A 14,820-nucleotide genomic window follows, 5' to 3' on the forward strand; every position below is an offset into this window, starting at 1 on the left:
TTTGTATAGTCCTGACAGTAAATAAGGCATAAGTCCATACATTGCAAGGCAAGGATTAAATGAAAGATTAAGTAACTTACGGTTCAGTGAGCACTGTTTATTCTGTGCAGGGTTTGAGGCAGGGCTCTAGTGCAAAAGTAGTACCCAGTCATGAAATTAAAGACTTTGACTAAGTGTACACAGGCAACTGGGATTTATGCGGTGTCCAAGGAAATGTATCATGATATTTTGTGCTTCATTCTTCAATGTAAGATTGTGTGTTGTTTGAAGTTGAGTATAATTAATCATTCATGAGGAAGGGAAATACAGATAGGTATAAGAGAAGCATGAGGATGTACATCTTTCCTTCTTACTGAGCAAGTGAAAGGACTAATTTACACTGATCCCAGTTTGCATGGTGGTCTCAGAAGAGGAGAACACTTCTCACTGCAGCACTGCCATATCTCCCTTTTGGGGAGGTTCAGTACCTGCTAGGGTGCCTATTGAGAGATTCAGAAAAACAGCAGGGAAACAGGTAAGTCCTTCAGCAGCTATTGTAATGTTAGAGGGTGGAAACAACAGAGGAGGAAAGGGAGTACAGTGAAGAAGAGAGAGGTCCTCTCCATACGGAGGGCTGGTAATCTGTGGAAGGAACTGAAGCTTTCTGCCTGGCAGTCTGCACCTCTGTACTGTACCTGCTGACATGCTTCGTAGAGATATCCATGTTTAGTTTCCTGCATGCAGGGCTCCTTCCTCTGGACTTTTCCAGAGCTACAGCTTTGCATACTTTATTTTTGGTTTTTACCTGTGTGGATAATATTTATTAGCTTTTTTCTGTAGCCATGATTGTCTAAGAAGCTAGGCAAGAAAAAGTTTACAAGTAAGGGTAATGTATTTTATTAGACCAAGTGATGTAGTTAGGAAAAAATGAGGTGACTTTTAAGTACTGAAAAGACTGCAGAATTGACTTACTGATATACAGGCTTTGGAGTCTGAAGTGTGGTATCCTGACCCCACCTTCATTTTCTTGTGTGTTTTATATCCCCATAATCATGATGGTTTAGGGTAAATTTCCTAAACTATAGAAACATTAGTGGATGGGATAGAAATACATTTTAAATGAAGACAGGTTTATAAAATGGTGCTGCTCTGGCCTATAATTTTTATTGCTTTCGGAGCAGAATAGAAATAGACCATGAGCATTCCTGAAGTTCTCTTATTTGCCATGAAGACATTGATGCATTTCACTCTGCTGCTATGAGAAATATGGGACCTTCAGCTAGCCAGCCTCTGTTTAACATGATGAGCAACATACACCCAGGAGCAGCAGACCTTCTGTGACTTTCTTCAAAATTTCCTGTCTTAGTTTAATTTGCAGAGCCAGAAGATGAACAAAGGTCTTGCTTCTCAAAGCCCTTCCAGTGCAGAAGTGCAGACCTCCTCTTTGTAAAACTTCTGCTTTCACAGGAGATTTTGCATTTTCAAATAACAGCTCATGAATGACCTAATGAAATAATTCGTAGCCTTCCATTTTTTCAGGCAGAAATACCAGAAATGCCAGCACTCAGAAGAACAAAGCATCTACTTTGTGTTTCATACAGTCTGTCAAGCAAATTTCAGTGAGACATCTAAAATGTTTTACCAATATTTTAATTGAAGAGGATAGAGTGAGTTAAAAATTACGCCACACTTTTAAATGTCTTATATTCTCTTTTATTTTCTTTCTTTCTTTCCTTCAGAACTTAGTAGGTGCTGTTGTGAGAGGTCAGTGAACCTTGAACAGCTGAACTTGTCTTACGACAATGTCCAGAATTGACAAGAATCTGTGTTTAGTAACTTTCTTCCTCTTCATGTTATTTTTCAGAGTACAGTAGTGACATGAGGCTAGTTATTTTCTCTGGGTACAAGGTGAAGTTGAGCGTCAAGATATAGACTGTGCTGAATGAACAAACTCTGAAATTAGAAATCAGTGCTAGCTGGACTTTTTACTGCTAGGTTCATGCTTTAATCCTTAACAAATCTGCCCTTTAGTTCCTGTCCATGTCAGAGGATCATTTGAATTATAAATAGGTATTTCCTCAGTATCGTTATTCTTCTTGCAAGTGGGTATTTCAGTACAAGGCAGATGGCACAGATTATTTTACATTCCTAATGCATATATCTCTAGGAAAGCCACACCTCAGTGTTGATGCTGGCTGCATGGGTTATGCATTCTCAGGAGACCAACATTTTTAGAATGTTTTTTTTTGTGCTTTCTCCTGTTGTCTCATGTTTTGCTATGGTAGAAGCACTGGGAAATGAAAGGCTTGTTATTGATTTCTGTGCAGATGTTTAATAATTTCCATGTTACTCTGCATTGGAGTGGCAGTAACTGATGTACAAAATTTGACATCTTAATTATTCCGTGATGGAAAGGAGGGACACTAACCTGAGACACAGCAGCTTATTAACTCTGGATCTGTAGATTCAAAGCAGCCTTAGGTCACAAGTGAAATGAGTGAGGCTGTCTCAGTATAGTCTTTATGGATGTTTGCTTCTCAAAGACACTAGACTGTCTTCAATGTGTCTGGAGCAGATGGAAGCAGAAATCCTGAAACAAAAAAAAAGGTTTTACTTTCAGTATTTCTAGTCAAGCTGAAACTGCAGTACTAGAAGTACGAGAAGTCTCAGGAGATGAGAACTCTCCAGAGCTATTGCATCAAAATATGCAGCAAAATGTTGTTGTTTATTCAATCAAAAAGAGAGGTCCAAGAGTGTTGCTCATCAATCCCATCCAGCAGGCATAGCTTCAGTTCCCAGCAGTTGTAGCTTTATGCAGAGTTCCTGTGAGCTGGAAATTTCAAGTGAATGAACAAGGAAACACATGCACCATGGGTCATTTACAGATATTTAACAGTGAGCCCCAAAAATCTGATCTGCAGCCACTGAAGCTATCACCATCATTACAACAGGGGAAGCAATTCCTTTAGTGATAGATAGATAAATATCAGGCTGCTGCTCTCTTTGTTTCCAGCTGTATGTAATCATCATCCACAACCTTTAGCACAGGGGAGACTCTCTTCAAGAGAATGCCATTTCCCAGCTAACCATCCAGCTGACCCGTACACCATGGAACTAAAGGTCACTTTAAAAATAATATATTGTGCATTTCTGACTACAGGATTAGATGACCACCTCAAAAATACTATATATGCATCATTATTCTGTTAAAATTCATATTCTCAGTCCAGTCACAGACAGCCCCACAATAAGGCATCTGCATTTCAAAAGCTATCTGGTGCTGAACAATACAGTAAATGGCTAGAACAGAAAATTTGATTTCTGCCTTAGTGAAAGAAAAGATCTAATATGAAAGAACAATTGTGTGAAGTTTGAAGGCTTGATTGGTTTGTATTTTACCAGCATCTTCCAAAATTGACTTCAGTGATTTAACTGTTATTAATATCAAGTTACCCAATGCCCTAGAAGGCAACAAAAAAATTGTGCTCTCTAATCTAATCCAGTACCCTCTTGTCCTCCAGAGCTGGGCCAGGGTTTGTCTGCACACTGTGCACTTCAAAAGAGCAGCAGTTTGGTGTTTGCTGCTGTGGCTCCTTAACAGTCTCCACTGCTGGTCTGCACCTCACTGTTGGCAATGGTAACAATGGAGAAGGACTGAGACCAAAAGGAGACAAAAAAGGGGAACTGGAAAGAGAAAAGAAGTTTGAATTGTAGTCCAGGGTCTTTCAGCATGCTCAGCTGCACAACATAGTGCAAACCTGAGGAAGGAAACTAATTAGGATTCCATTAAAAAGAGGAGAAAATATCTTGCCAAGAGCCAAGTTACATCATGATGGCCAAAGTGAAGCCTTGCTGGCTAATGTAGCCTTAATTCATTTTATTTTGCAGAGACAGCAAGCTGACCATGCTGCTCCGAGAGTCCTTGGGGAATATGAACTGCCGCACCACGATGATCGCTCACATTTCAGCGGCTGCGGGGAACTACGCTGAGACACTCTCCACCATCCAGATTGCCTCAAGGGTCCTCAGGATGAAGAAAAAGAAAACTAAGGTAAGACAGTGTGTAACTCCCTTCTTATAATGATGCAGGAGGGAGGAAGAAGGATCATGAAGGATTCTTAACTGGGTAGAGCAGCATGTAACAAAATCAGTAATCAATTCCAAAGTGTATGGGTTGTTTGTACCCAGTCCTAGGCAAGTGTCAGAGAGCAGTATCAGAGGGGTAAATGCTTCAGCTTCAGAAACAGAGGAGTGAGTTCAGACACATCTGCTGTAGCAGGTTTGTACACTGACCTTGTTTAATAATACAGTTGTCAGGGAGCATTTATTTTCCCTTATGCTCCTAGTGCTAATGACATAATAAGGAGTTAAACTGCTGTAGATTTAAAGAAAATTTGGATTAATTAAGAATTAGATTCTCTGTGCTTCTCAGAGAGAGCGGGAGCAACATAAATGCAGAACAATTGTGTCCAATGTCAGCATTGATGACACTTTTATTCCTACTGCTTCTAAATATGGGTGATAGAAGTAGAGTGAAGATGGACTATATCCATTTTCATGTTTTAGAGTTCTGGTTGCTTCTGTGCAATTTATGATGTGAATTGGGCAGAATGAGTGAATTTTATGCATTTAATTTAAATTGGCTGCCTACAGATTGACAAAAGCTTTTTTTGTCAACTGATTGAAGAGACACAAGTGAAAGGTTCAGTCCACATGCCATCAGAGCAGTGTGTCTCCAGAGACCTCTGAGTGCACTAACGTGTTCTAACTAAGTTCCACACACTGGTACTGTGGGGTCATATGTAATGAGATTTCTTGTTCCTCTTCAAATACACAAACATACACACACACACAATCAGCAAAGCCTTTGCCAAATACCTGATCTCTTTGGCCAGGCTCAGGTAAGGAAAGTATTCTAATTCATATTTTTAGTACTTTTTTTGGGAAATCTTATGATTTGGAGTGGGACTCAGAGCTGAGGCTTTGGGTTCTCCATTGAACATAGCTGTGTGTCTGCCCTAGGGCTGTGGATGAGCAGCCTCAGAGTTCTGTGCCTTAGTTTAGAGTTCTCCCAGTTCAGATGTGGCCGTGACCTTTTTGTCTATGCAGTTTGTGCAAGGAGCAGCTTGCAATGCTGAAATGTCATAGACTCTCTCTCTCTCATATTGCAGTACACATCAAGCTCTTCTGGAGGAGAGAGCTCTTGTGAGGAGGGCAGGATGCGGAGGCCAACCCAGCTGAGGCCTTTCCATTCTAGAAACACCGTGGACCCAGACTTCCCTATTTTGCATTTGTCAAGTGATCCTGATTATTCATCCAGCAGTGAGCAGTCCTGTGACACGGTGATTTACGTTGGCCCCAATGGCACTGCCCTTTCTGACAAGGAACTAACAGATAACGAGGGTCCCCCTGACTTTGTTCCCATAGTTCCTGCTCTGCAAAAGACCAAAAATGAGGGCAGGTTGGAGGAAGTTAGTGAATCAGGGCCCAGCACGTCTGAAAGAGACTGCCTGAAGTGCAACACCTTTGCAGAGCTCCAAGAGAGGCTGGATTGCATAGATGGCAGTGAAGAGACCGACAAATTTCCCTTTGAAGAGATTCCTGCTCAATTTAGCTCAGACCAGATGTCTAAGTGCGCTGTCTCAAGCCAGCTGGCAGAGCTTAGCCACTTACCAGAGTCAGATAAGGAAGATACAATGCCAGAATGTCAGCATCCTGATAGAGAAGCCAAGGAAAATACAAATACAACACCCAGCAAAACTAGGAGAAATCACTCCCCTGTTCCTTCTGGAGCTCTTACCAATCTTTCAACTCCTTCTTCTCCCAGGAGTGTAACAGGCAGCTCTAGTAAAGAGCTTAACTCTTGTCCGCTAGCACACAGCACCAGCTTGCAGAGCAGCAGAGAAGGGCTCAACACCTGTGGATTTGTGGAAGGCAAACCTCGGCCAATGGGTTCACCTCGGCTTGGCATTGCAAGCCTCTCGAAGACATCTGAGTATAAGCCACCAACTTCTCCTTCCCAGAGGTGCAAGGTCTATACGCAGAAAGGAGTCCTGCCCAGCTCCACTCCCCCACCAGCTCCCCTGAGTAGGGATGCTGCAATGACATCTAGTGAATCATTATTACAGCCAGAAATCCGGACCCCACCTGTAGGCATGAGCCCTCAGATTATTAAGAAGTCCGTGTCATCCAGCAATGGGGATTTTGAAGAGACGGTTCTCAATGAAGATCGGCAACACAGCATTTCTCCAGAATCCAAGAAGGAGATTCTGAGCACCACCATGGTGACTGTTCAGCAGCCACTGGAGCTGAATGGAGAGGACGAGCTGGTGTTCACTCTAGTGGAAGAGCTGACCATTAGTGGTGTCCTTGACAATGGGCGCCCGACCAGTATCATCAGTTTTAACAGTGACTGCTCTGTGCAGGCTTTGGCCTCTGGCTCTAGGCCAGTCAGTATTATCAGCAGTATCTCTGAAGATCTTGAATGTTACTCCAGTTCAGCTCCTGTGTCTGAAGTCAGCATCACACAGTTTCTTCCTCTTCCAAAGTTGAGTCTGGATGACAAACCCCAAGATGATGGCAGCAGGCGCTCATCCATCAGCTCATGGTTGAGTGAAATGAGCACAGGGAGTGACGGGGACCAGTCGTGCCACAGCTTCATAGCCCAGGCATGCTATGGGCATGGGGAAGCTATGGCAGAACCCCCCGTCTCCGAGTTTGCAAGCACCATACAAAGTGCCAGCATGATTTGTGTAAGTGACAAACAGAAGTCAGTGACTGACAACATGCTTATACTGTCGGAAATGGGGGAGGAAGCCTTCGGCAAAGTGCCACCCATCAAAGGCTGTAAAATATCAGCTCTAGGCAAAACTACTGTCACCATCAAAAACACCGCAAGCCTTAGCAGCTGTGAAGGCTACATTCCAATGAAGACAAACATTACCGTGTATCCATGTATTGCTGTTAATTCCTTCAAAGCTCAAGAGACTGATGGTGCTGTACTGGCAGTAACTGCAGACCCAAAAGCTGTTCATCCCCATGATGGGAAAGAATCCATTGCTAAGAAGGTTATCAAATTTGAAGACCCTTGGCTGAAGAGAGAAGAAGATGTTAAAAAGGACAGCTCTGGGAGCAGTGATGGGCCAAGGCCTGATACAGTCGCGGTTTCAGCCAAGCCTGAGCACAGCACAAAGCAGTCCCCAGCAGACAGGTTTAGCACCAGCAGTGGGGACACCTCTATCTCCCCAGGATCTGACAGTCTAAAAAGGATTGTGGATGGGTGTGAGGTGGCAGCATCCGGCTCTGCAACTCAAAGCCCTGTTCATTCCAGTGATGGCTTCAAGAATTGTAGCCTCCCTCGAGGGTTCCCAAAGGCAAGCAAGGTGGAGGAGTCTGATAGTCATCCCCATCCTACTTCTACTGACAGCAGCGGAGTCAGTTCTCCTGCTCTCCCCCAGTTTTCTAAGGCTAGTCTTGACAAGAAAATGGCCTCTCCCAAACACTGCATCCTCACTCGTCCCAAAGGGACCCCTCCTCTGCCACCTGTGAGAAAGTCAAGCTTGGATCAGAAGAACAGAGCCAGCCCCCAGCACAGTGCAGCCAGCAGCACCACAAGCAGTCCCTCCAGCCAGCCTATGTCCTTCCTGGCCAGCTTCCCTGAGGAGCACAGTGCCAAACAAAAAGGCCCTGGCATTGACAGCAGCATCAACAACAGCAGCAGCAAGCTCTTCAGTGCCAAGCTGGAGCAGCTCGCCAGCAGGACCAACTCCCTAGGGAGGTCCACAGGAAGCCACTATGAGTGTTTGTCACTGGAAAGAGCAGAAAGTCTGTCCTCTGTGAGCTCCAAAATGAGCCCTGGCAGAGACACCACCATGCCTAGGGCTGGAAGGAGCCTCAGCCGCAGTGCCATGTCCTCACCCACCAACTCAGGCCTCTCTCAGTCGGCAGGGGCCTCCCCAAAAGCCAGCCAGTCAAAGATCTCTGCAGTCAGCAAGCTCCTGCTGGCAAGTCCCAAGGCCCGCAGCCTCTCTGCCTCTGCCACCAAAACACTCAGCTTCTCTACCAAGTCTCTGCCTCAGTCCGTAGGGCAGAGCTCCAGTTTGCCCCCAAGTGGGAAGAACATGTCCTGGTCAATGCAGTCCCTCAGCAGAAGCCGGGGCTCCAGCCTTGCTTCCAAATTGCCCCTTCGGGCTGTCAATGGGCGGATTTCAGAGCTGCTCCAAGGGAGCACCAGTGCCAGAGGCGTACAGCTGCGGGGAGGCTCGGAGGCAGATGAGCGCGGGGGCCTTCCCGGAGATGAGAAGCCAGCTGTTCACATGCTGCCTTCACCTTACAGCAAGATCACTCCTCCTCGGAAACCTCACCGCTGCAGCAGCGGCCATGGGAGTGACAACAGCAGTGTCCTGAGCGGGGAGCTGCCCCCCGCCATGGGGAAAACAGCCCTCTTCTACCACAGTGGGGGCAGCAGCGGCTACGAGAGCATGATGAGGGACAGTGAGGCCACGGGGAGCGCCTCCTCAGCACAGGACTCCATGAGCGAGAACAGCAGCTCTGCCAGTGGCAGGTGCCGGAGCCTCAAAACCCCAAAGAAACGATTAAATGCAGGTAAGCTTGTGGTGGTGGGAAAGAGGGATGCAGACCGAAGCAGATTAGTACGCAGTGGGTAGGCTGGCCCTAAGGGTGAGCAAGTTAAACACCAGTTCCATCTCTTAGCTGCGAAGAAAGGGCATGGTAAATATCTTAGGCTCTGCCTTTTTTCATTTTGGAACATTCACAAATCCTGGGTGGTTGCATTGCCTTTGCAGTGGAGTCTTCCCCTGAGCTCTTTCACTTAGGTTTACTTCAGATGAACAAAAACTGGTTAATGTTGCCAATGGCAGCCACATTCAAGTATTTATTTATACAAATATTATTCTGATTTGATTCCAGAAAGATGCCTTTATGAGGCTAGGAAATGTAACTGTTATTCTTAAGCACTTTGCACACAGACTTCCCTCTTAATATGCACAGGTTTCACCAGCCCAAGACCAGAGTCTTGCTGAATAGCTGTAACTTTTGTGAGCCCATTTTTGCTCCTTGTGTGCTCTGGATGCCCAAAGGTGCAAGATACCCTACATCTGAAACCACTTTTGAGTTTCTTCTTCCCACACAGAAGATGGAACAAAAATGTGCCCATGCCCCTTGAAAGATGTTATCCTGTACCTGAGACTCTTGCCTTTTAACTTTTGAGTTGTGGCTCCTTTTCCCAGAAATTCATTGATAACAAATAATAGATAATATTAAGAACAATATATAGGAACTACTGCACTGAAGCACTTGCAAATCTGAAATGCTTTTAGTGATCATGGAATGGATCGGGAAGCCTCATCTTTGTTCAGACATAATCCCCAGTAGCTTCACACTACATCAGCACTTTTTAATTAGACAGCAAGAGCCTCCTGGGTCATATCAGGAGTCTGTGCAGTTGCAACTGGTACATCTTTCCACTAGAGCAAGTTTCATAAAGTTGCAGAACAGGGATGGGGACCATTCATGAGCTGGTCACCTCACATTTTTCCTGGGTGCTGTTTTCCCAACCTGTAGTGCAAGTCCTGCCTAACTTACTTCTGAAAAAAATTCATGTTGACATTGGATCTGGTGGCACAGGTATGTGGAGTATCAGTAGCTACTCATTCTACAGTAGCTCTGTCTTTTCTCATAGTGTTCCTAATTCACCAGCCATTCCACTTGCTGGGATACTCACCTCTGGAATTAATTTCCAGTGAACAGAGTAATGCATAACTCACCCTTTATTTATGCTCTTGACTGTGGTAGCAGAAAGAACATGTGCAGCACAGATGTGAATGGAATAGATACTGCTATTAAAGCAACATCCATAAATGCATAGCTGATTGTACCTGTTCAGAGGATGCATCTGAAAGTGATCACTCTACATGATGCGAGACCAGACCAAATGACCAAATAATATTTCTGAAGTTAACTTTGCATCCTCTGAGAAAATCTCTTTTCCTAGCCCTTCAGTTAAATGGTACTATATTGATTTTCCTCTTTCTGAGGAGCTCTGCCTCTAAAAGCCCCTTTCAAATATAAACTTGTTAATAATAACTTGCAAGGAAGAGAAGGATGATTTGCATCTTGTGGTAAAGGAAAATAAAGCTGTCCACAGAGATGGCATTTGTGGGTGTAAACTGACAACTGGATTGTGTCTTGTGGAGAAACTGCCAATCTAATATGGACTTTTTCCACAGGTCATTTAGATGGAAAAATTTATCAAGTTCTGTGAAAATAGGCAGCTGTGCAGATAAGGGACCAAACTAGATACTAGAGAATACCCCCGCCCCCTCCCCCCCGCCTTACTCCCCCGAGGGAGATATTTTGCAAAAATACTCTAATAAACCTTCAGGCAGAGCTTCTGGATTCTTTAGACACCAGAGTTCATCTCCAAACTAAATCACTAGAGGACCAGGATTTGTTTACTCTGATGCTCACAAAACTCCTTGTTTCATTTTACTTTTCTCTGCTTTGATAGCACATTGGAGCCTGGACAAGGCTGGAGATATGAGTGACAAAAGCATTGTCTTTGTGGTGCTCTAATTACAGACAAGCTGAAGATGTGTGTGTTGTATTTTATACCAGGGCTGTATTTTGGCTCACAGCTTTGGCTTTTGATAACCCCTGTGCAGGACTAAATATTGTGTCAGTGGTCATGAAAAGGGAGTTGTGAAGGAGAGATCTGTTTGAGACTCAGGTTTAAGACTGTTCTTGTACCAGTCTAGAGGACACACTAGGAAAGAAGAAGCCTTGAGCCTACCTGGCAGAACAGTGACACTGTTTTGTCATGCAGTGGAGGTATGCAAAATTAGCAAGTGAGGATGTAAGTACAAACCTTCCTTTGGCAGGGAACATGAGGAGTCCTAGCTTTGCTGCTTTTTTACTGCTGTGTAACATTTGACCTGTCTTTTTCCCCAAATACACCTTTTTTTTGGCTGGCCAAGAGATTAACCTCTTTATTCTAATTGCTTGTGTGAGTCAGTTCCTCTCTCCTTTGTCAGCAATGCTGCAATTATCTGCCTGATGCTGGACATGAATCTCTGGAGTGGAGAGTTTTCAGTGAAGGGCCTGTCTGTGTCCTTGGAAATTGCCTGCCCCAGTGGATTCAGCATAGCCTGGCACATTGACCTCCCTTACAGTAATTTACAAAGCTTCTCTCTTAATTCAGCATGTCACCTGATGGGGAGAGATTCTCAGTGTATCATCTCTGATACTTTACTTTTGAGAGTGATCCCCTATATCAGCAAATAATTCCTGTATTGTTTGGAATGACTTGTGTATAAGTGCAACCAGGGGTTTTATGGAAATTTTAAAACTCAAATTTTTACCACCATCCCTATTTCTAGCAGAAAACCACTGCCCAGAAATTAATCAGGCTTCACTTTCATATACCCCAGCTCCTGTTTGCATTTGGTCCTGCAGCAGTGAAATCATAATTCTGTTTTGATGTGTTTGATAATAGTATAATTTTTCACATGTCAGCAGATTTATGATGGCATAAAACCAGGATTATTACTTCAATGCAGGAGAACATGAAGGAGGAGTTAAGATATAAGGGAGAATAGAGCTGTTCACAGATGTATTTTTATTGTATAATGAAAAAATGCAAAGTTTTGCAATCTTTCATCCTCTGTAACATCTTCTTTCTTATAGTGTGTGTTATCTCTTAAAGAACACTTTTTAATGAAAAAGATAGCACACAAAGGTTCTGAGATCTTAAAAGACAGATATTATTTTAATACAAAATGTCAAGAGCATTGGACCTTTCCTGATTTGCGGTCACAGATCCACTGTGCTGTAATGGATATGGCACTATAGATATGCTCATTTCAGGTCAGGCAACCTTGTCCACTTTATTTATGATTATTATTAACAGAAATGCTAGCTGTCAGACACGATCAACATGAATCAGCCCAAGGCCCCTCTAAAAGGAGCTATAAAGAGTCTTTAAGAGAATCACCAGCAGATCTCACAATTACTTTTGAAGTTCTGACACATTGGAGAGACATCATTTTTTCTTGAGATTAAGATCTTGTCTTGCAGTGCTCTTAAGTGCATTATTTGTATGTGTAGGTGCTTCTGCCCTGAATGTCATACATGAAGTATCAGACCTACACTGACAGCTTTTGAAGGATAAAGCTAGTTCATATTCACTGTTAGCCTTAGGTTAATTTTTGGCCTCTGCCTGGTTACCTGTACAGTTCACAGACAGCGTGGTACAAAGCTGTGTGTGTACAAAATTAGAAGAAAATAATCATAATAATAAAAAAATTCCTTTTGCATTCTGGTACCTATTGAAAAATCAGGTATTTGCCTCATGAACCACGTAAGCCTTTCCCCTGAAGCTAACCTATGCATTTAATAAACATTCCCATTTTTCTAACATCTTACATTGGTTCTGTAACATCATGTCAGCATATATTGGCCCAAAGTGACTGTTTGTGGCAGAAACAAAGCTATTTAGCCCTGATCTATGGCTGTACGTTTCAAAGTTTTGTATAGCTGCTCTTTAATCCACCCTGTGGTGTAAGTATTATTCCAGATCCCATTTTACAGATGGAGAAATGAAGGTAGGGACTGTTACTGACTTGCCTAATGCCCCAGCCAAGTGAGAGCCAGAGCCAGGGTTAAATTACAGGTACCCTCGACTCCTAACCTCAACTGACTTTGCCATGCATCCTCCCCTGCCCTCGCTGAGCAATGGAAAACAGAGTTTCATTTGTTATTTTTGTTTTGTGGCAGGCCCTTTTTCCCTCTCTGCCTGAAATCATCTGTACAACTACATTGTACTTTGATTTCTTTGCTCACTCCATTAGCCTTTCCCTGTAAGAAACAATTGGCATCTCAGCCTTATTTTTGTCTCTGGCTCCAGCCTCCTCTCTCTTGGGTAGGTAGTGCCGTATTGAGCAGGGCACTGAAGTGTTAGGGCATAGTTTGTACAGTTTTAAGTTGCAGCAATTATATCTTATTTTTTAACTCCTCAGAAATTCCAAGCGCAATGGCCCAGTGCCGCTCCATGGAAAGGCAATGAAAAGGGTGCTTTTGTAATACATACTCCTGTATGTGTTCAGGAAGTGCATTCTGGTTGAACTTTAGTTTTACCAAAGCTGTATTTGTATCCCGGGGGTGCAACAGATATGAGAGGGAGGCAGGCAGGGCAGCAAATTAGGACTTGCAAGATCTGTGTCATATTCTCTGGTGTGCTGCTGGTTCACTGTATCACCTTGGGCAACTTGTGTAGTTTCTGTGTTCTGTTGTTACCAGCCCATAAAAGTAGATAATGCTGGTACAAAAAAAGAGTAATAGCAGGGTCCTTAGATCAGAAGTGATATCTACCTGCCTTTTGCTCTTCTGGTTTGATTTTTAGCATCTTTTCCTGAGCTTAGTTTGGATGTATGTGGGCATTGCTTTAAAGTTATTCTCAATGCAAAACATGACCAGAGGATTTCAGAGATGCAGCTTTGGTGTTAGCTCTGGGTCTCACTCACTGTGAGCTAATAGCAAAGGAAGAGTCCAGGCTCTAATGAGGTTTACCCAGTAAAGCCGAGTCCTGTTTGCATTTTCATGTTACTTCCATAAATATGTTGTTTCTAGTTTTTTCTGCCCTCTCCTACAGATGTTATTTACAGGTTCCTGTCCCTTACAGTGTTTCAGTACTCTCTGTAAAGAAACCTCCTTCCATGGGAACAGCAGAACAGGAGGGGTTCTGAGATCATTCATCATAAACAAGGCATTTTATGGAGATCACACAGATCTTCCTGAAGCTGTTTTCTTTCCTGAGGCTTTTTGAAGCTGAGTCTGGGCTTGGAACTTTGCTGGTGCTGCCAGCAAGGGTGAAACACGGAGGGCAGTGATCTGGGGGCCAAGCAGGCCTGAGGGAGCAGCAAGTGAGCAGCAACCATTAGGTGCCAGTGGGGACCACTGCCTTGCAGTGGGTGTGTACAGGCCCTCTCATGGGAACAGACCTGGGACTGGGGCATGAGAAAAAGATGTGAGACAGAAGGAGGCAGCTCAAAGACATGAGACTTTGGGCATAAATTCCTTCCCAGAAAAGCACTTTCCATCTGGGTCAGTCAAGGCCACTGATACTTAACATTTTCCTGAATGTTAAGTATCAGTGAACATCAGAAAACAAAAACCTAAGAGATGTTACTGAAAGTCAGGCCAAGTAGAAACAAGACAGGGGGAAAATTAAGGTTTCCAAAGGTTGAATTCCTGAAGTTTAAACCTATGCCCTGAGTTGGAGTTGCATATCTCAGAATTTGGATGATCCTGCTTTTGTCAGTCCAGGACAGGATTTGTGTATGTGTATGGGTGTGTGTGTTTGTGCACGTGCTTTCATCTTCTTTGCATGGGGAACTGACTATAGATAATTAAAGATTCCTGCTGCAGCATTTGATGACACTGGTAGTGAAGTTTCATGACTCCTTGCAGCTCTTTCTCAGTACTAACTTTCAACACCAAAGAAGAGCAAATTGCTACATGATTTTAAGCACTTTAATAAAAAGACAGACTGTTAACACATGGCTAATTATCTAAAATTGGCCTCCTTTTTCCTCATGCTAATGTGTTCTGGGTTTCACTGGTGGGATGGTTTTAAAGATGGAGATTTAGAGGTTCCTGGAACCCGAAAACTCTACACTTGAACATATTTACTCTCTGGAAGCACTTACCCTGTCTATGAAAGCAGCAGAAAAAGCCAGAGGCTGAATCTACGGACTGTAAATTACAAAAGTCTGTCTCCAACCAATATTGCAAAGCCTCACATTTTGAAACATGGCCAAAATGATA

The 14,820-nt window shown here is 43.6% G+C and overlaps 1 protein-coding gene across 1 annotated transcript in view; it reads left to right on the forward strand.

The window, feature by feature from the left end:
• The window catches only part of KIF26B (kinesin family member 26B), a 286,178-nt gene that overhangs the window by 254,251 nt on the left and 17,107 nt on the right, over nucleotides 1-14,820 (forward strand). Inside the window, exons 11-12 of the mRNA XM_042023023.1 lie at nucleotides 3,868-4,030; nucleotides 5,151-8,583. Of these exons, the coding sequence (XP_041878957.1) occupies nucleotides 3,868-4,030; nucleotides 5,151-8,583 (3,596 nt within the window). The remainder of the gene's footprint in view (nucleotides 1-3,867; nucleotides 4,031-5,150; nucleotides 8,584-14,820) is intronic.

Source organism: Corvus kubaryi, unplaced genomic scaffold, assembly GCF_017639235.1.
Source record: "Corvus kubaryi isolate FWS band 111438036 unplaced genomic scaffold, C.kubaryi_AGA036_p1.0 37232, whole genome shotgun sequence".
NCBI classification, from domain to species: Eukaryota; Metazoa; Chordata; class Aves; order Passeriformes; family Corvidae; genus Corvus; species Corvus kubaryi.